Source organism: Trachypithecus francoisi, unplaced genomic scaffold, assembly GCF_009764315.1.
Source record: "Trachypithecus francoisi isolate TF-2019V2 unplaced genomic scaffold, Tfra_2.0 Contig01579, whole genome shotgun sequence".
NCBI lineage: Eukaryota > Metazoa > Chordata > Mammalia > Primates > Cercopithecidae > Trachypithecus > Trachypithecus francoisi.
This window is the reverse complement of record NW_022681442.1, coordinates 27,491,028-27,511,363: the sequence shown is the minus strand read 5'-3', so window position 1 is coordinate 27,511,363 and position 20,336 is coordinate 27,491,028. Positions and strand designations below refer to the sequence as shown.

General features: G+C 48.4%; 1 protein-coding gene across 2 annotated transcripts in view; it reads right to left on the bottom strand.

The window, feature by feature from the left end:
* Positions 1 to 20,336, bottom strand: part of COL17A1 (collagen type XVII alpha 1 chain) — a 56,824-nt gene that overhangs the window by 18,456 nt on the left and 18,032 nt on the right. For both annotated transcript variants that reach the window (XM_033183665.1, XM_033183674.1), the window contains 18 exons: positions 15,523 to 15,681; positions 14,846 to 14,917; positions 13,375 to 13,446; positions 12,514 to 12,582; positions 11,233 to 11,394; positions 10,752 to 10,832; positions 8,957 to 9,001; positions 7,790 to 7,987; positions 6,596 to 6,814; positions 6,210 to 6,239; positions 5,790 to 5,816; positions 4,900 to 4,926; positions 4,728 to 4,790; positions 3,850 to 3,954; positions 1,945 to 2,007; positions 1,271 to 1,306; positions 638 to 691; positions 411 to 446 (listed from right to left, as the gene is read on the bottom strand). In XM_033183665.1, coding sequence (XP_033039556.1) covers positions 411 to 446; positions 638 to 691; positions 1,271 to 1,306; positions 1,945 to 2,007; positions 3,850 to 3,954; positions 4,728 to 4,790; positions 4,900 to 4,926; positions 5,790 to 5,816; positions 6,210 to 6,239; positions 6,596 to 6,814; positions 7,790 to 7,987; positions 8,957 to 9,001; positions 10,752 to 10,832; positions 11,233 to 11,394; positions 12,514 to 12,582; positions 13,375 to 13,446; positions 14,846 to 14,917; positions 15,523 to 15,681 — 1,518 coding nt within the window. The remainder of the gene's footprint in view (positions 1 to 410; positions 447 to 637; positions 692 to 1,270; positions 1,307 to 1,944; positions 2,008 to 3,849; positions 3,955 to 4,727; positions 4,791 to 4,899; positions 4,927 to 5,789; positions 5,817 to 6,209; positions 6,240 to 6,595; positions 6,815 to 7,789; positions 7,988 to 8,956; positions 9,002 to 10,751; positions 10,833 to 11,232; positions 11,395 to 12,513; positions 12,583 to 13,374; positions 13,447 to 14,845; positions 14,918 to 15,522; positions 15,682 to 20,336) is intronic.

Sequence of the window (20,336 nt, the reverse complement as noted above, 5' to 3'; positions counted from 1 at the left end):
GCTGTGGGACAGTTCTCGCTGTACTGTAAGCTCCTGTCAGCGGGTGTCGGTGAGGACACAGCATTAATGCAGCCAAAGGCACACATCTGATCTTTGGCAGAGTCAGTTCCCCCTACAGACTGAACCCCCAGCCCCTGCTGTTGCACAAATCGGTGCCATGGACACAAGAGGTCAGATGCCTTGGAATGCTGTGTCTTCACCACCCCGAGAACCATTCACCATCCCAGAATTCAATGTGACATTAGTGCTTTGTTTCCCTTCTTTGTGCCCCAGTTTCCCTGAGAGTTTGGATGAGAATGAGATCTTGGTCCAGGTCCTGTGCACCCTCAGACCCTGCAGTGAGGGTCCCATCTGGGCTCCCAGGAGTGAGGCAGGCCCTGGTAATGACTGAGCAGCAGTGAGTGGCATACCTTTGGGTCCTGGTGGTCCCATCGGTCCTTTGTCACCTAAAAAGGAAATGGACACCTTGGTGTAAGATGCCCTACAGGGGACAACCAGGAAGGGGCAATATCTGTCTCTGAAGACAGGCTCCCCCAATCCTGACTTCTCCTTCCCCTCTTGCACTTGTCAGCCTACATAGGCTGTGGGTTGTGTCCATCAGATCCTCACTGTCCCCCCAGGCCTCCCTCCAGCTTACCTTTGACACCAGGAAGTCCCACTTCACCTTGGAGCCCTTGGAGACCTACAGGACCTGCCCAGCAGAAGAAGCCATGCACACAGATGAGTATCCCTAGCTTTGGAATGATGAGACTTGTATGCACACACATGCACACATTCAGGCACACACATGCACACATCCTATAGTAAAAGTCAAAGGATGCTTTCCATGGACTCCTTCCCAAGTCCTTTGTAAGTCATTTTGGCCCAGGTTCCTTGCCCCCGCTGATGAACAGGCACTAGAACACATTGTAGAGCCTTGGCAGAGGCACCGGCCACAGCTCAAGATTTTCAAGACAGCAGGACAAGCTCTGTGGCCACAGGGGACAAGACAGAGGCAGGTGCTTGCTGAAATGGAGGCAGGGTGGGGACTTCCATTTCTGAGGCTGCTGGAGGGTCTCAAGCCCTAAGCCAGGTCAGAAGGGATCTGGACAGGACACATCAGGGAGCCCAGCCTCTGCCACAGAGGACACACACGCAGACTTGAATTCTGTATCTCTGGGAGGCTTGCTCTATAATTGCTTCTTTGGCTTTAAAAATATTTAGTTTTCCTTTTAACATTGCCACCTTTGCCCCAGAAATACAACCTGTTTACAAGCAGCAGCACACTGACCTGGAGGGCCCTGTGGGCCAGGAGAGCCGCTGGAACCTGAGGAGGACGAGACAACAATCAGCAGAGGGGCAGGTACAGGTGGGGACATCTGGCCCCGGGGAAGGGCAGGTGGGGGTTGGGGATGCTGTCTTCCAGGTGAGGGCTGGCTGTGTGCGTGTATTGCAGGCCGGGAGTGACCCCAGTGCATGTCCTCCTTAGGGAAGGGGCTGCAGCTGGATGGGATCAAACTACCCCTTGCTCTTTCCTGCTCAGAGTAGAACATTTGGGCTGGGGCAGTAGAACATTTGGGCTTTGAGAAGGGGCCCGTTCTCCCTGGGTTGCCCAGACATGTTACTTTTGATGTGTGCATCTGGGCTGCAGTCAGTCAAGGAAATGGTCTAATTTCTGATTTCCTGAATGATCCATCGACCTGCTTAGGGATCACATAATGAGGCCACTGAAAAGAGATGGAACCATGGCCCCAAGCCCATTATGGGGCTAAACTTACAGCGCCAGTCTTGACTCTCCAGGGACTGCTTTTTTGGGGGATGCTCTTTGGAGCCACCCACCACCCCTGCATAGGCCTGGGGCAGGCGGTTAGGGCTGTCTGGGGTCCCAGGGCCTCTTCTCTGTGATCCATCCTGAATGTGCCTTCTCCTCTGGGAAACTGAGTCCTCCCTGCACACTGGACTTACCTTTGGGACCCACAGAACCTGGGACACCAGGTGGGCCGTGAGGACCTGGTTCACCAGCAGCCCCTGAGGAGAAATGGAGGGATGAACACTTTAGAAGAAGCCCCAGTGTGGCTGCCCCCTACCCTGGCACTGTCATTTGGAGGGAATGCTTCCCACCCTGCTAGTGGCCTTGGATTCAATTGGTGCCCCAGTGAGGCCACTTATCAGCAAAACTCCTCCAGTTCCTACCCCCAGATACTTTATAGTCTATGGAGTCTGGCACCTAGTAGGCACTCAATAAATTTTATTGTCTGGTTCAGCAATATTTTAAAGAGAAAGTAAAACTGAAAATAAAACTTCCTGCTCACAGTCTGTTGGCATTAAGAGGGTTTCTGGTATCTGTCTTGGTTTCCCCTGACAAAAGCAGTCTAATAGTTAAGGATGGAATTGCAACACTTTCCCCAGTCCCTCCAGCACTGAACCTACATCTGGGGCCTTCCCTACCTCCCTCCTGGCCTCCTTCCAGCCAGGAGAGGTGAAGGGGTGGCCTGTACCTCCACACCAGTGGGTATATCTCATCAGGTGGGACCAGAGACTGAGAAAAGAAATAAGACACAGAAACAAAGTATAGAGAAACAACAGTGGGCCCAGGAGACTGGCACTCAGCATACCAAGGACCTGCACTGGCACCGGTCTCTTAGTTTTCTCAGTTTTTATTGATGATTATTTTCACTATCTCAGCAAGAGGAATGCAGTAGGAGAGCAGGGTGATAATAAGGAGAAGGTCAGCAAAAAAACATGTGAGCAAAAGAATCTATGTCATAATTAAGTTCCAGGGGAGGTACTATGCCTGGATGTGCACGTAGGCCAGATTTATGTTTCTCTCCGCCCAAACATCTCAGTGGAGTAAAGAATAACAAAGCAGCATTGCTGCCAACATGTCTCGCCTCCTCCGTAGGGTGGTTTTTCTCCTGTCTCAGAACTGAACACATGTACAATCGGGTTTTATACCGAGACATTCAGTTCCAAGGGGCAGGCAGCAGACAGTGGCCTTCCTCTATCTCAACTGCAAGAGGCTTTCCTCTTTTACTAACCCACCTCAGCACAGACCCTTTACAGCTGTCGGGCTGGGGGATGGTCAGGTCTTTCTCATCCCACGAGGCCATATTTCAGACTATCACATGGGGAGAAACCTTGGACAATACTCAGCTTTCCAGGGCAGAGGTCCCTGCGGCTTTTCCCGGTGCATTGTGCCCCTGGTTTATTGAGACTAGAGAATGGCGATGACTTTTACTAAGCATACTGCTTGTAAACATTTTGTTAACAAGTTATGTCCTGCACAGCCCTAGATCCCTTAAACCTTGATTCCATACAACACATGTTTTTTTGTGAGCTCAAGGTTGGGGCAAAGTGGCTGGGGCAAAGTGGCTGGGGCAAAGTTACAAATTAACAACATCTCAGCAAAGCCATTGTTTAAGGTACAGATCAAAATGGAATTTCTTATGTTTTCCCTTTCTACATAGACACAGTGTCTGATCTCTCTTTCTTTTGCCTACAGAGAGGCTCAAAGGTCTGTGCACTACTCCACCTTACAATGAACTCTGCTCTGCCCTGCCCCCTGAGCCCCACCTTGGCCTGATTCCTCATCCTCCTTACCACCCAACTCTGGGAAGGCTACTGCTCCTATGACCACTTTCCCTGTGGATTCCAGGGATGTCAGATGGGTCCTCAGCCCTAGGACTGGCCCTGCAGCCCAGCCCATGCCGAACGTCTCCGCAGGGCCTAGCACAGACCCTGATTCAGGGTGAGCGCTCAGTCAATGAAGGAAGGAGGGAGAGAGAGACAGAATGAAGGAGGGACGGGTGTTGACAGAGAGAAGGAAGCACAGGCCTAGCTAACTCTGCCGGGGAAGGAATTGCCTCTTACCTCTTTCCCCTTTCTCTCCAGACCCAGGAGGCCCTGGCTCACCACGAGGTCCCATGGGGCCTTCTCGCCCTCTCTGGCCCATGGGGCCTTCCATGCCAGGATCTCCTAAAGACAAGGATGGCCAGCCTCCAAGTTAGGATCCCGTGCCCCAGCTAAGGGCTCCACAGGCAGCCTTCCACTACAGACACTTGCCTGGAGCCCTTCCCTGGCCTCCCTGTCTCTCTCCTGGACCCCATAGCCTTGGCTCAACCTGGAAGCCAGAGTGGCTCTTTGAAAATGTGAGTAGATCATGTTCCACCTCTGCCCCAAACCTGCACATGGCTTCTCAACTCACCCAGAGTCAAAGCCGAAGTCCCTATACTGGCCTCTGAGGCCCCACACAGCCTGCCTCCTCTCGGCCCATCCCTTTGGACTTTCCAGCTCAGATGTCTCCTCCTCCCTGATGCTCCTTGAAAATTGCCCTGGGGCCTTGGCCTTGGCTGCTCCCTCTGCCTGGAATGTTTTCCCTAGATCTCTCCTGCCTGGCTCCTTCTTGCCCTTCAAATCTTTGCTCAAATGGCGGCCTCTCAGAGAGGCCTTCCCTCACTTCCCTGTGTAAAATTACCCTCCCCAGCTCTCATTTGCAAAATCCCTCCAGGCTCTTCTTTCCCGTGTCATTCATCATCCCAACCTGCTACAGACTTCACTATTTTTCACGGTTACTGTCTTTCTCCCCAACCCAAATCTCAGCTCCACAACAGCAGGGTTTCTCTGTTTGGTTCACTGATGTCTCTCCAGAGCCTAAAACAGGGCCTCGCATACAGCAGGCACTTAATGAATGTTTATTAAATGAATGAAAGAATGAGGAATAAATGAATAAAGAAAAATGTGTTTCTTACCCACGCTGCCTTTTTGACCTTTTGGTCCTTCTGGACCTGGGTGGCCCAAGGGCCCAGGAATACCTGTGGACACACAGGGGTATCTCAGGCCCTGTTTTCCTCCCAGAAGCCATCAGCTAGGACTGAGCAGCTGCAACACCAGCAGCGCTGGAGGTCATCAGAGAGTACGTACCTGGAGTCCCAGGGAACCCTCGATCTCCTGCAGGAACAAAGGCAAAAGAGAGAGTGGTCAGCCAGAGGACTGTGCCCAATTCCCCAAAGAAGTCACTAGTGGGATTCGGGTAGGGTTGCCAAACTTAGCAAATAAAAATACAGATGTCCAGTTACATTTGAATTGCAGATAAACAACACATATTTTTAGTTATAAGTATGTCCCATTAAATATTTGGGACAAGTTATAGTGAAAAATTATTTGTTGTTTATCTGCAAAGTTAACTGGGAGTCCTGTATTTTATCTGACAACTGCAGGTTCAGGCACTCTGGCAGCATCAGTCCCCATCCCTAACATGGTCAGGAAGGGAGTGCAGGCTGGAGCCTTGGGGAAGGAGCGCTGGGACAATGACCCAGGTATATGCGAAGGTGTGGGTGGAAAGGATCTGAAGGGAAAAAAGAGACTCGAGGGCTCCAAAGTGGAGGAGCTGACTCCCTGGACTGGGGTTGCCTAGGAAGTGAGGGGGGAGCTCGAGAGAGGTGGGATCCTGTCATCTTGAACGTGGTGCTCAGTATTCTTCTGGCTGCAGAATCACCGAGGGTGACTAAGATAAAGACTCCTGCCCACATCCATACCCCCTGAGTCAGAGGCTCGGGGAATGGGGACCAAATTCTTTTGGAGATTCCTGTGCACATGGAAGCTCTCCAACTCCGGTCAGCTGGACCAAGGAGAGCTGCTCTGTGTCCAACCAAAGGTCCCTGGGATTGGAAACCTCTCCTCCTCACACGCCTGTCCCATCTGTTGTCAAATTACTTCTTGGAGTGCAAGGTGGGTTTTCTGATACTTGCTGATTGTTTGAAACAATTAACACTTGCTAACATTTAAGGTAGAAATGCCCATGTTATAATTACCTTTAGGTCCTGGACTTCCCATGTCACCTGAAACCAGAAAGATACGAAAACTGTGAGACAGGGCAAGAACCCAAAGGCCATACTCTGCCTTGTATGGCAGAGTAAACTGTATTTCAAGGTGAGTGAGTCCCTCCCAGTCCCAGTCTATGTCACTTGGGCTCATTGCTGGGCTTCTCTTAGATGCTTCCTTATCTAAGATATTCTGACTCTAAAACCAAATCTCAACCCTCTCAACAGATACCATAAGATCATTCAACTCTTCATCCTCCCATTTAGAACAAAGAACCAACAGATACCATAAGATCATTCAGCTCTTCATCCTCCCGTTTAAAACAAAGAAAAAGGTTTCTAATCCACCCAGAAAACTCGCTTCCAACTGCAGGAAATGAATCAGAGACAAGGTTCAATCCATGGCAATACCTTTAGGGCCAGGGCTTCCTCGGAGATTTCCTGCAAGAGAAAGCAAATCCTGAGTCAGCTTCACACCTCCTGTCCGTCACACACACACAATAAGGGGATCATGGTATGGGAAGAAGAAACTGAAGCAAAGACTAGAGATCAGACTCTAAATTTGGCTACCGGTAATCTTGGGCAATTCTTCTTTCCAGAACTCAGTTTTCCCAGGAGTGAAGTGGGACCACAGTCTTGGTCCCACCTACCTCTCAGGGCTATTGAGAGGATCGGAGGAGGAGAGAGGCTGAGAGTGGGCTCGATGATGGTGCCCACAGCACATGCCCACATACCACCTACATGCAAAGAAGAAAGGGACTCAGGGGAGCTGGCCCTGTGCCCGGCGATGCTCTCACCATTTTCCTGTTCCGTCATTAGCTTGTTCCTCACGAACATCCAGAGCACCTCCTGGTTGTTGCTGTTCAGCCCAATTTTGTCCAGGTCTGCTCCCACCGTGGGTGCCATGCCCTGGAGGCGGGCCTTGCTGCTTCTCTCCAGTTTCTCGTCAGACAGCATGCTGCTCCTGAACCTCTCCAGCTCGTCCACACGAGCCTTCAGCTTCCTCACCTCCTCGGCTGCAACAGACACAGATTGTATCACTGAGGGCCCGGTCCTTCACCTTTCACACACTCGCTCCTCGTGGGGTGCCTGACACAAGGGACTGGGGCCTGCGGTGGCTTCTTCACGCTACAATACTCATGCAGAGACCGTCCGCCGTGGCCACCAGCAGGATTAGCTGCTCAGCATCACAACAGAGCCTTAAAGAAACCTGGCCTGGGAGTCAGTCTTCTCATATGAGCTGGGTGGCAAAGCTTGTCCTCACTCTCCCTGTGAGGTGGTGTGAGCGCTGATAGAAATAGATATGGCTGGCCGGGCGCGGTGGCTCAGGCCTATAATTCCAGCACTTTGGGAGGCCGAGGGGGCCAGATCACGAGGTCAGGAGCTCGAGACAATCCTGGCTAACACATTGAAACCCCATCTCTACTAAAAATACAAAAAATTAGCCAGGCGTGGTGGAATGCGCCTGTAGTCCCAGCTACTCGAGAGGCTGAGGCAGGAGAATCCACTTGAACTCGGGAGGCGGAGGTTGCAGTGAGTCAAGATTGTACCACTGTACTCCAGCCTGGGGGACAGAGCAAGACTCTGTCTCCAAAAAAAAAAAAAAGAAAGAAAGAAAGAAAAAAAAAAGAAAAGAAATAGATATGGCTGCTTGGAAACAGCAAAAATAAAAAAGACTAGGAAAATCCTGACCTTGTTACTATGGGCAGCCAGGTGCTTAGAGCAGGGCCTACAGGTGCAGCGAGGGTGGGGCTGGGCATCAGGTGCTGCATCCAAATTCAGCTCCACCACTAAGTGGCAGCATGTCCTTGGCCAGGTACCTCCTGGGGCCTCAGATTCCTCATCTGCGGTAACAAGGGTCTGCACCAATGCATTCAGGTCCCCTCGCCCCCTAACACATGGGCCCACTCACAGATTCCTGCCCTTCTGACCGGCAGTGGGGCTGGCCTGCCTCCTACCATATAGGCTGCCCTGCTGCCTTTGCCACATACCCAGAGCAATGAGGCCGAAGAGCAGCCCCAGGAGGAGCAGCCAGGTGAGCAGCAGGCCCAGCAGCCACTTCCACCAGCTGCAGCAGGAGCCGCAGGGGCACCAGGCTGGCGCCGCTCCCCAAGGGCCACCGCCAGCACCACCAACATTGCCACCTCCTCCACTGCCACCAACACCACCGCTGCCGTAGCTGTGGATACCTGTGGAAGAGTCAGAGAAAATGAAGCAAATGCAGGCGGCTCCTGCCTTTTCCCTCCAGATTCTCTGACTTTTGGTGACTTTCTGACCTGAGTGACTGTGACTGGGGGCTTTGAAGTTCCTGTGCTGTTCAACATGGGACAGGGCTGGCTCCTGGACTGAGCACAGGGCCTGGCTGGTGCTGACCAGAAGTCTGGCAATCCTGGCTTCAGCTGTGTGACCCTGAGAAGGTCACTTCACCTTTGTTTCCGTTTTTATAACATGGGGTTAAAGGATTGCCTACTTCCTGGGAAGGTTGTTGAATGAAAGGGGACAAGGCACGCAAAATAGTAGAGGAGTTAGCAGCACAGCATGAGGCTTAAACATCTTTATTTTGAATATAGCATTGATCTGCATCTGATTGGACACAAACCTAAAGCGTTCCCATCTCCGTGCCTCAGTTCACACAGTGCTTTCTTTAATCCTCACAGCGCCTAGAATTATACTCAGCTCTTCAGGGGTGCCCAGTGAATTAAAACAATGTTTTTTTGTAATGAAAAGTGTTTTTAGTTCTCTAAAATGGGATGGTAAGAGCTGACCTGCTTCTATCAAAAGGCGGTGGAAGGAAATGAGGAAACGCTAAGGGGCTGGAGGCGTGCATGGCTTAGTCTCTTCTTGAGCTGCTGTGTAAAGACACAGTCGCACTGTTGTGTTAGGAGACAACCTAATTAGCAAGTGTTAATTAGGGGCAGCTGGGGGTGGGGGGCCTCTTAGCTTCATCTCCTGAGCTAAGCTCCTTCTGCTGCCACCTCTGACCCACAGCCTGCCACTCCCCTGACCCCCACCCTGCTCCCTTCTGAGCCTTTAGGGAAACTCTTTAGAGTCTGGTGGCTTCTGTGCACTGCTTCCAGGCGAGGGGCTGTCATCTGGTCCATTAGCCACAGGCAGCCCCATTGGATCCTGTCACTGCAGGGTTCGTGGTTCTCACCTACCTGCAGTGGTGGTCTTGCCCTTTGTGGACACAGTCTTCAGGTCTCCTGAAAGGACAAACAGGTTTTGACCAGAGTTTTTAAACTGGAGGAGCTGGCTGCTCTGCCTATGGAGTAGCCATTTTTAAATCCTTTACTTTCTTAATAAACGTACTTTCAATGACGTGCAGGAACATCCAGCAGCTCAGTCCTCGCTAATCTGATGTTTGTGATAATTACATCCATGAAGACATGGCTTGGCAAACAATTAATGGTGGGAGAAAGTACCATGTTTTAATTCTCTTATGACCTTAAACCTTTACACCTCAAAACATTTTTGGAACACCAAGTTATGGGTGCCACTTGCATTCAAACAATGAGTGTGGTTGTGAGAAATGACTCTGATTTCTTGGTTAAGGGACTCTGAACACAAGTTCCCGACCTGGGGTGGAAGGAATTGGGAATGAGAAGGATGAGCTTGGAGGAGGATTGTTCCTCAGTCCGTGATGCTATTTGAAAGTTGAGTGTTTGGCTGGGCTCAGTGGCTCACACCTGTAATCCCAGGACTTTGAGAGGCCGAGGCGGACATATCACGAGGTCAGAAGTTCGAGACCAGCCTGGCCAACATAGTGAAACCCCATCTCTACTAAAAATACAAAAATATTAGCTGGGTGTGGTGGCACATGCCTGTAGTCCCAGCTACTTGGGAGGCTGAAGCAGAAGAATCGTTTGAACCCAGGAGGGAGAAGTTGCAGTGAGCTGAGATCACGCCATTGCACTCCAGCCTGGGCAACAGAGCGAGACTCCTTCTCAAGAAAAAAAAAAAAAAGTAAGAAAGTTGAGTGTTTGTGGGCACATGTAGAATTTACTGGGCAATTTGTTCATACCTTTCATCAGATTCTGAAAAGGATCTTTTGACTCCACAGCCCTAGACCTACCCCTAAAATGTCAGGAACTGCTAACTTTCAAGACTTACAGTTGGGCCAGGCGCATTGGCTCACGCCTGTAATCCCAGCACTTTGGGAGGCCGAGGCGGATGGATCACAAGATCAGGAGGTCGAGACCATCCTGGCTAACACGGTGAAACCCTGTCTCTACTAAAAATACAAAAAATTAGCTGCGTGTGGTGGCGGGCACCTGTAGTCCCAGCTGCTCGGGAGGCTGAGGCAGGAGAATGGCGTGAACCTGGGAGGTGGAGCTTGCAGTGAGCTGAGATCGCACCACTGCACTCCAGCCTGGGTGACAGAGCAAGACTCTGTCTCAAAAAAAAAAAAAAAAGACTTACAGTCAGGTTTCAATCTCTTACCTTGTTAAACTGATAACTGATTTGATTGGCATTTATTTTAAAATGTTCTATGACTTAACATTTTCCTTCCTTTACTGACCTCCCTGAAATCAGTGATTTGGAGAGTCCTACAGGGCATCATGAAGAAATGTGGTTATTGGACAAAGAACGCAGATATTTGGGAAGAAAAAAAAAATAAAGCTAACAAGTGCTTTGCAAAGCATTTTTCTATTAGTTCTGAAGATTATGGAGAACAAGTAAAATGAGAAAACAGATGCCATCGTAGACGTGGCAGAGGCAGGCTTTTGCTCCAATAATGCGCACACACAAATCACCTGGGAAGCTTGTTGAACTGCAGCTTCTGACTCAGTAGATCTGAGCTAGGGCTGGGCTCCTGCTGTTCTAACACACTCCCAGGTGTGGCTGATGCTGCTGGCCCATGGACCACACTTTGAGTAGCAAGGTCTCCGAAGACAATGAATGAAATGTGGCCTGGCTGAAGTTAAGGTGGACAACAATCATATTTGTTCTTACCATTAGCTTCAGCTTTTAGGCCTGAGTCAGCATTGTAGGCAGCTTGCTTTTCTTTTTTTAGGGTGTCTTCTGAAAAAGAAGCTGTGGACAGAACCCATTATAACCTGGCATATTCTCTTCTCAACCTCTCAACTCTGGGCTATGTTTCCCCCGCCCCCTCTCACTACCCTGCTTGGGAAGGTCAAGGTTAGACTGGTAAGAAAAGCCCCTCTTTCCTGGGATTCATCTGCCCCAATCTGTGTTTGCCATTAGGCTTGCTGTCACCCAAATGCCTCTCTGACAGCTCTTTGCCTGAATTTTCTCAGCTCATCTGCATTGAAGGCAGACCCTGGAACATACTATTCAGACAGGTGCTTTTCATTAGAACGGGATGGCTGTGGTTTCACGACTCATAGGGTCCCAAACCACCGTGCTAGGACATTTGTTCTCCTACACTATTTGCCTTTCTTCTGAAACCCAAGCCACACGGGATCTGACGCACTCGCAGCGATGCTGGCGGGGGAGGCCGTAAAGACCTTCCCGCTGTCCTTGGTCATGATCAGCAGCTCCATCTCCTTCTTGGCAGGTGTGTTGTCTTTCTCTAGGATCAGGAACTTGCAGTCCTTGTGCAAAAGGTCATCACTCTGCACACTTGTGGTGCAGGCTGGGGAGGAAGAAAATGGGTGAGAAGGAAGGACATGCACCAGGAGAAGGGAGAGGGGAGAAAAGACAAGAGGAAGGAGAAGAAAGAGAAGGGGGGTGGAAGGTAAATTAGGTGTGTATGAGGGTCTCCTGTTCTTGCTGACAGTGGTTACTATGAAGCATCTTGGGGACCAAGGACACCCTCTATGCCTGGCTGGGCCTGGCCACCAAGAGTTTGGGTCAATGTCAGAAGCTCTGGATGGCTGGTTTATGGGGGCTGCCTCCCCTCCTGGTGATTACAGGATCTTTATTGAATGGGCAAAAGTCCCCCAGTCAGGCAAGTTCTTCCTTAACTAACTTGGGTTCATTTTTATCCTTTAGGTCTTAAGCATTGCCTTCTTGGGGAGGCTTTAGCTGACCACCCCATCTAAAGCACTTCACCCTCATACACACACTCCTATCTCTACCACATCACTTATTGCTGTCCTTAAAATCTGTATCCTTTTCTGTAATTATCTTGCATACTTTGTGTGTTTGTCATCTGCCTCCACCACTGACATCAGCTTAGTGAAGGCAGGAATCTATCCTGTCATGTTCACAGCTGTACTGTCAGCACTTAGAACAGTGTCCATCTGACACAAAGAAGGTGCTCAGTAAAGGCTTTCCAATAAATGAATTGTCGAATGGAAGACAACACACCAGAATTAGAACAATGGAGGAAACAGCTCATTGCATGGTGCTGAAATATGTGGAGGAAGTTGATATAGATTCTATAGAAAGTAGGGAGGGTGCCAGCAGCTTCTGAGGGCTCCATGAGCTGCATGTAATAGGTAAGGGCCAAAGGCTTCCAGTCAAGGGCAGTGGCTAATGCGCAAGTGCCTGGCCCTAGGCAGGTATGGAGGGTGGAGCTTCCTGCCCCCTTCCGATAGGAACATTTATGGGAATGTTCAGCTTTATTCACTCATGGAAACATCTAAGAAGCTTTTGGGGCAAGTTGCATTTGCAGGTCTAAGACCACTCATGGGTCCTATTTCCTCTTCCAGTATACCGCGTGTATTGGAAGGATACACAGGCAGGATTACTGCAGAATAATCCTCCCTGTGCACCAGCCTGACCCCCGGCAGCTGGGAGCAGCACTCACCAGTAGAGGTGGAAACGCCGGTGTTCACAGCCACAGGGCTCTGGGGCATGTTTTTCTTCACCCCATATGCTGCAAGAAAGGAAGTTGGGTCAGCATGGGAGGGTCGTTCCAGGCAACTCAGGAGAAGCCTGGTCACCCCTGGCAGAGAGGTGCCGCCGACCCTCTCCAGTGAGAAGCAGATGATGAATCAACTCTCTCCAGTCATGGAGACAGTAATGAGGGTTTAGATGGAATGTTCTCAGGTATAATCCTTCTCATCCTTCTAGCTGCTTCCAGGAAGTCCTCCTAGACCCTCATGCATCTCCTTCTCTCCTGAACTCCTACAGCCCTTAACACCTGCTCTGCATGGCCTATCACTTATTCCCATTGTCTTATAGAGCCTCTCATTGTCTCATGTGTGTTAGACTTCCTCCACCAATTAAGTAGCAGGCAAGTTGGGGGCAAAGGCTGACCTAGGTTTCACGTCCCCAGCCACCCCCAGGTTTGCACAGAGGCAGCAACCTGTAGGGGGTGCATCATAAAATCAACCAGATGATTGATTTGCTGTGACAGTGGGTTGTCAAGGAGAGCAGTGAGCTGGCGAGACCACCAACCTAACAGTTTGACTGTGAGAGACACAGGAACATACAAGTGATGCCTCACAAGGTGATGCTGTTGACAGGACAGACTTCCCTGTGTGCTTGACTCATGTCTGAACCAGTTAATGATCAAGATTGATATCTTCAGGTCAGGAGGTATTGTTTCTTTGGTGGGAAAGGTTGACTGATTTTCAGGGACATTTTGGGTCTCCTAATTCAGTGAGTTGTAGCTGCAACGAGGTGTTGCTTCCCAGCCCTTGAGCTCCAACCCTAGCCTACTGACCTGTGGAAGTTGTGGTAGTGCCATGGGACAGGGTAGTCGAGCTGGGGGCCAAATTGTTCTGCATGCCAAATACTGTGAAAGCAACAGAGGTCAGGTGAGTACAGGGAGCACAGGGGATGCCCCCTGGCTTAGGATGGCCCCCAGAGTCTGAAACCACTTTTATGATCAATGCTTTTGCCAACAGATTCCAAAACTTCCTCGTTTCCCACACTCTTTGTGACATAGTAATTTTGTTAATACCCCCACCTACCTACCCCAGGCCAAAAATTACTAACAGTTCTACTTATCACGTAGTTAGGTCCATCCAAGTTAAAAGCAGTAGTTTGCACAGGGTCTGACAGATGTTGCTGACAGATCTCTCAAAATGTAAAAATATCGTAGGGGTTCCTATTTCCTGTGGTGCCTTGGTGCACAGTGTGGGAACTGTAAGCGTAGGATGTGGACACAGACACCTCAGGTGCTGAGAGGCACTAACTTGGCAAACTCCTAGTATTCCAGTTAGCTCTTCCTTCTCCTGACACAAACACATAAAACTCCCCCACCTCCACTATGATTTCAAAGGCTCCTTGTTTATTTGATTGCTTGTTTGTTTGTTTTCAACAACGTGCAGAAGCTTATTCCTGCTGGCCAGCAGCTTTGTTATTTGGGGCACAAGATCAAGGATCTGATATCAGCCCACCTTCCCTTGGGACCTGGTTTTTATCAGGACTTTGCAAAGCAAAATAGCAAAGACAGAAGAAATAAAACATGTAGCCAATGTCTTCTGGATTTGGTGGGCCTCTAGTCAACTGGAGGAAGGTGCTGAAAATCTGAATGCAAAACTTGTACTTGTCAGTTAAGTAAATAAACAAGGCCCACATCATTATATTTATTAGTCACATTATCACAGGGAGAAGGCAGACTCCTTTAAAAAGAAAAGATGTAGGCTGGTAACATTTACATATAGGCCTTTAAGATGTATGTGGAAACATAGCAAATAAATATTTTTTTAAAAATTGTTGTATGTTTGCATTGGAAGCTAAGTAGTAACATTATTTACCCCAATGTAGTCACTCCAACAAACTATGTGCTATATTTATAGAAAGATCTGAAAGCAGTTACTCAATGAATTACTATTTTTCTTTAAAAGATCTGAAATAAAATCCTTCTAAATTAACAATGCCTTTACCCTGAAAATGTCCTACACTATGATTCCATTAGACTCTTCATTTACAATCCTCCAACTCTTCCAGAAAAGAAAGGTACCACCTTAGAATACGCATGTCAATGTGGGCTCACATCCCCTCACCTGAGACCTTTCCCTTGAGATCTGAGTTCTCCCTGTGGTTGAGGGCAGGCTCTGTGCAGCCCTGTGCCTCTGCTTCTGGGCTGCAGTATGCATAGAAGAAAGTCCTTCATGCTCTTGGGTGAAGCATCCTAACACTTCTATGCAAATAGCCTGGAAAAGTCATCTCAAGATGGTGACACTGACCTGAGGAGGATGTGCTGAGTCCAGGGTGCAAAGTGGATGAGCAGGATGCCATGTTATTTGGAACTCCGAAGACTGCAGGGGCAAGGAGGAAGGCTGGTGAGAGGGACATCTGGCCCAGACAGGGATAGAGATTCGGATACCATAGAAGCACCAGAAGAAATGCCAGGATTGGGTTTTTATATTTTGGTAAAGTTTTGTTCTTAGAAAAAACAGGCTCCTGCCTTGCAGCAGAGAATCAAACACTAGCCTGCACTGCACCTTGGGTCACAGCCAACAGGTGATCTCAGGTCTGTCAGACCTGGAGTGGACAGTGGGTCCAGCCAAAGTCTCTCTTGTGAGTGACCCCACTTTACAGAGATGGTCCCTGAAGCTCAGAGAAGTCAAATGACTTATTCAAGGCCCCACCATCAATTCATATGAAATGAAACTAGATCTTCTACATCCATTTTCAGTGTTCTTTCCAATTTTTCCTGATACACTGTGCTATATATACACACCAGAATACCTTCTAGATTGAATTGAACTGAAGTTCCAGGGGGAGTCTCCTGGGATATTTGGCCACAGAAAGCCTCTCCAGGAGGCCCTGAGGATGGCAAACGTTCTGAGGGTCATTCAGCTCTAGGATAGAGGCATGCCGAGTTCAGGGTGACAGAGGGTGTAGGCTGCCCTCCAGGTACCTGATCCTGCAGAGTAGGCATTGGTGTTGAGGAGGGACGAGCTCTGGGTTGTCATGTTGTTGTGATAGGTCCCCATGGAGGACCCCGCTGGTAGGGTGGAGGACCACACGTGGGAGGGAAGGTTGGCATCCAGGATCGTTGCATCGTAGGTGCCTGACACTGGAAACAGACACATGCACACACCCCAGTGAGAGACAAGTCAACACTCCCTGCCGGGGAATCTAGTTACCACACTTTTCTGGGACTTTCCTGGTTTGGGCATTGGAAGTTCCACATTTCAGGAACTTTCTCAGTCCGGGAACCTGGGGTAGTTTCCATCCGAAATCTCAGAGCTGGTGAAAACATTATCTCTTGGATTAGAAATTTTTGCTGGCTCCTGGTAAAATTTGAGGTAGCCATATTTTGCCTTGGGGTCCACCTATTTCTCCTTTTAAACCTGGCTCCCCATCTCCTGGTGGGCTGTCCCACCAATGGCCTTCCTCTCCACCTGCTGCTGAGTGCTCCATCTTCAAAGACACTGAGAGAACAGTTCTTTCAGGAGCAACAAATGAGACCCCGAAGCGAACCTCTTTCAGTAGAATTCCAGGCACGATGGCCATTGCAGGGCGCATGCCTGGGCAGGGGAGCCCTTGGTCTGGGGCCACATGGCATGCATGGCAGCCTTCTCTGGTTCCACCCTCCTTAAACATTCCTATGAACCAGCCAGACATTGTGCCCCCAAGAGGGGATTTTCCTGCTTCTTCATATTTGGGGTCAGTTCTGCTGATTTGTCTGTGAGAGGGAGCCAGTCATGCAGGTCAGAAAGTGCCTTGATGTTTTGGTTTTAGGGTGAAAAACAAGAAAGATCACAATCTCTAGGCTTTTCTCCAGTAGTGAATGGGAGGGAAGTTTCCTATCACAATAGATCCGGCTTTTTCTCTCACCTCCCTCCACAGCTTTGCTAATTTATATTTCTGCCTCCCACAGAACCTACCTTGCACTTGGGGGACATGTAATATGGAACTGCTGAACAATGCTCATCCTACTTGACCGGGGCATGTTGGTTTTCTGACTTCCTCCAGAGACCCACTGTCTACAAGGGCAGTGACTGTGTCTCTCTGGTCCATTGCTTTTCCTCAATGCTTGGTACTTGGCATAGAGGAGACATTTAATAAATAGTCACTGAATGAATACATGAAAACTCTACAAATTTCCCCAGTATTCTTCATTTGGGGGACCTGGCCAACATACTGTCCTGGAAGAGAATCTCTAGGATTTAGGGCTGGGCTGTGCATATGGAATGGGTGACCAGCCAGGGGTAGGATAGGTACAGCCCACATTTTTCACTGCTTGAAGAGTAGATGCCCAGTGCTTTTCAAGGTCTCTGGCAAAGCCTGAAAGGCCTGCCAAGGCGTGGTTGAATCCCCAGGCCAGGATAGATCTGCCACCATGATGCCTTCCCTTCTGAAGAAAATAATGTATACAGTGGTCCATTTCCAAGACAAAGTGTCTTAAATTGGCTTAGGTCAGCAAACTACAGAAGAAACAGAATATACTAGGCCCCTGCTTGGATAGCTAATGCTTGCTTATTGGTCTCCCCTCCCTCACCAGTTCCTCCTCGCCCCCCGCCCTGCTTAGTTTCCCCCACTCAAATCAAATAAGTTTAGTCTAAGATAAAAGTTTACTTGACTGCAAAATAGCTCGTTTTGTCTGTTCTTATCAGCTTGCTCAGCTACTTAGGTCATAAGTCAAAAACTTGAAGAGCCCCTAAGCTAACTAGGATTGCAATGCATTGTGGACTGCAACAAAATGCAGCAAGGCAACCCTAAACAAACACCTAGAGCCCCTGCCCAACAACAGAGGGAACTAAAAATACACCCTCTAACATTCCCCCAAATAGTCCATTGGGGAAAATGCTGCAGGGTTTTAAGGGCTAACCCTCGAACCAGGGACAAGGAAAAGCAAAAAATGATAAAGTATTACTGTTTTATCTGGGCCAAAGAGCCCATTCGTCAGCCTTCAGTCTTTTGGCCTAAGTTTGGTTCAGATGAGGACAGGGTGTGCCAAGCTTTAATTCGCTATGTGAATAATAAAACCCCATCCTCACAAGAGGAGATGGGTTATGCTCTTTGTTAAATTAGTGAATTAACCCCCATACTCCCCCTTCAAGAGGAAAAAAGGAGCATAGTAAAAAGCCCTTGCCCAATAAAAAGCCCTGGGATCCCATAACACGCTTGGCTCCACCTTACATCTCACAAAGTAGAGGACAGGGAGATCAGGGGTTAACAGGAAGGATGGAGGAAGAGGAATCTGGGGGTCATAAAGAAGCTAAACCCAATGCTCCCGTAAATCCTTATCCAAACTTGAGGAAAGAATTAGAACAATGTAAGAAGGACATTGAGAATTTCCCTAGCCCTTCTAAACAGCAGATGTCTAATACACACCCTTTTAGAGAAGTCCCTATGGGACAGTGAGAAGTTGGATATGTAAGTGTGCCTCTAACAAGTACTAATGTTAGAAATTTTAAATAGGAAATAAGGCCGCTCTTGGAAAAATTCCTCAGTTTAGCAAAGCACTAGATCAATTTTTAGGACCCAATTTTTGTACTTGGGCTAAGATGATGTAAATCATGACTATCCTGTTTACTGGGGAAGAGGGGAATAATTAAAAGGGCAACCATGACCATTTGGGAGAGACAGCATCCTCTCGGGCAAGGAATCCAGCCAGCTGGGCAGAAATTCCTAAATGCAAATCCCAGATGGAATAACAATAACCCCAAAGACTGGGCCCAAATGCAGGACCTAAGGGAAAGAATAATTAAAGGGATTAAAGAGTCCACTTCAAGGACACAGAATGTCTCAAAACCATTTGAGCTCCAACAAGAAAAAGAGGAGACCCTCTCTGCATTTCTGCAGAGGCTCAGGGATCAAATTTAAAAAAAAAAAAAATTAGGATTAGTCCAGAGGACCTAGTAGGGCAAGGCCTTTTAAAGGTTAATTTTATGACCAAAAGCTGGCCTGATATTACTAAGAAACTGCAAAAAAAAAAAAAAAAAAAAAAAGATGGATGGAATAAAAAGTCAAGTAAGGAATTAGAAGGTTTTTGTGAAAAATAAGAAACGAAATTGGAAAAAGAGAGACAAAGCCAAAGCTGTCCATCTTGCAGACAGACAGAGGGGAGCCACAGCACGGCTCTTGCTGGTGCCCAGAGAGAGAAAGAGTTAAGCTGCTGACTCTGAAGGCAAGGGGGAGCCAGCTGTGCAGCTGCAGGTGTAGGGGCGGCAGGAGCCGCAGAGCCGAAGCACGAGATAAAGGTGGACAGTGTGAGAGAGCTAACGTAAGTAAGCTGTTAACATGGGGAGCGCGCTGGCGCCCAGAGAAAGAAGAAGAAACTGAGTGTGAGGGAGAGGAAACAGGGATGACAGAGAGATAAAAAAAAGAAAATAAGCAAGAAAGAGACTGGAAAAGACAGAGATCAAAGACACAGAAGGTGAAACGAGGGAGAGAGATAACGTAAAAGGAAAAAAAGAGTACGAGAGGAAGAGAGAGAGACAAAGAGAGAGGGGCCATGGAGGACGGGAGATGGGGACACAAAGGTGCAGGTAGACAGTGGCTGCCACGGCCCTGCTGGTGGAGGGGAGTCGGAAGCTGATCTTCTGCAGGGCCCTGGTAGTGAGCACCCCACACCAGGTCAGGAATATATTAAATCAAAGTGTTGGGAGATGGTAAACTAATTCCCAAATTTTAAAATATGAAGCCATATTATTAGAAAAAGATAATTTAGTCTTGACAACATGTATTTGCTTGAATCCAGCCAGCATCTTATGAAAAGGAGAGGAGAATAAAAAGGCATCAAATCGTAACCATTTGGATATCACAGAATGTCAAACTAAAGTGAAACCAGACTTTCATATCAAACTAAAGTGAAGCCACCCCAGTATATGATGGGATGACAGTGTTTGTAAATGGGTCATCCCAAGTAATAAATGGTAAAAACACAATGGCTATGCTGTCATTAATGGAAACAATCCTTATGTGAAAAAGGGAGATTACCCAATAATTGATCAGCCCAAACCTGTAAATTACATGCTCCTAACCAGGCCCTAAAGCTTCTAGAAGGCCAAAAAGGCACTGTATATACTAATTCCAAATATGCCTATGGAATAGTACACACCTTTAAAAAGATCCGGACAGGGCAGGGCCTAACAAACAGCAGGGAGAAAGAATTCATACATGGGGAACTGATCAAACAAGTTTTAAAAAGCCTCTTGCTTCCAGTAGAGATAGCCGTAGGAAACACTATAGAAGCTGTAGGGAACAGGCTCACAGATAAAGCTGCTAAGCAAGCTTCCCTGGAGGAAGAAGTTAGATTGTTTAGCCTAATCCCAAATATCCCTAAGGTGATATTAAAACTCAAATTTTCTAAAGAGGAGGAGGAAGAGCTGGGAAAGATAGGAGCCGCTCAAACTGAGGATGGGAGGGGGGTGCTCCCTGATGACAGAGAAATGATAAGAAACCCATGATGAGAAAACTGATGTCCATACTGCATAAAGGAAGTCACTGGGGTCCCCAGGCCATGTGTGATACAATACTCAAAAATTATGGGTTTATACCCTTGCCACACAAGTGTGTGGGTGTTGTGTAACCTGCCAGAGAATAAATAAAAAAGTAGTTAGAAAACAGACTACCAGAGGAAGACCTCGTGGGTTAAGGCCATTTCAAAGCATTCAAGTACATTTTACAGAAATGCCCAAAATAGGGAGACCGAAGTATCTACTAGTACTGGTAAACCACCTCTCCAGCTGGGTGGAGGAATTCCCCCTCCCAAATGCTACC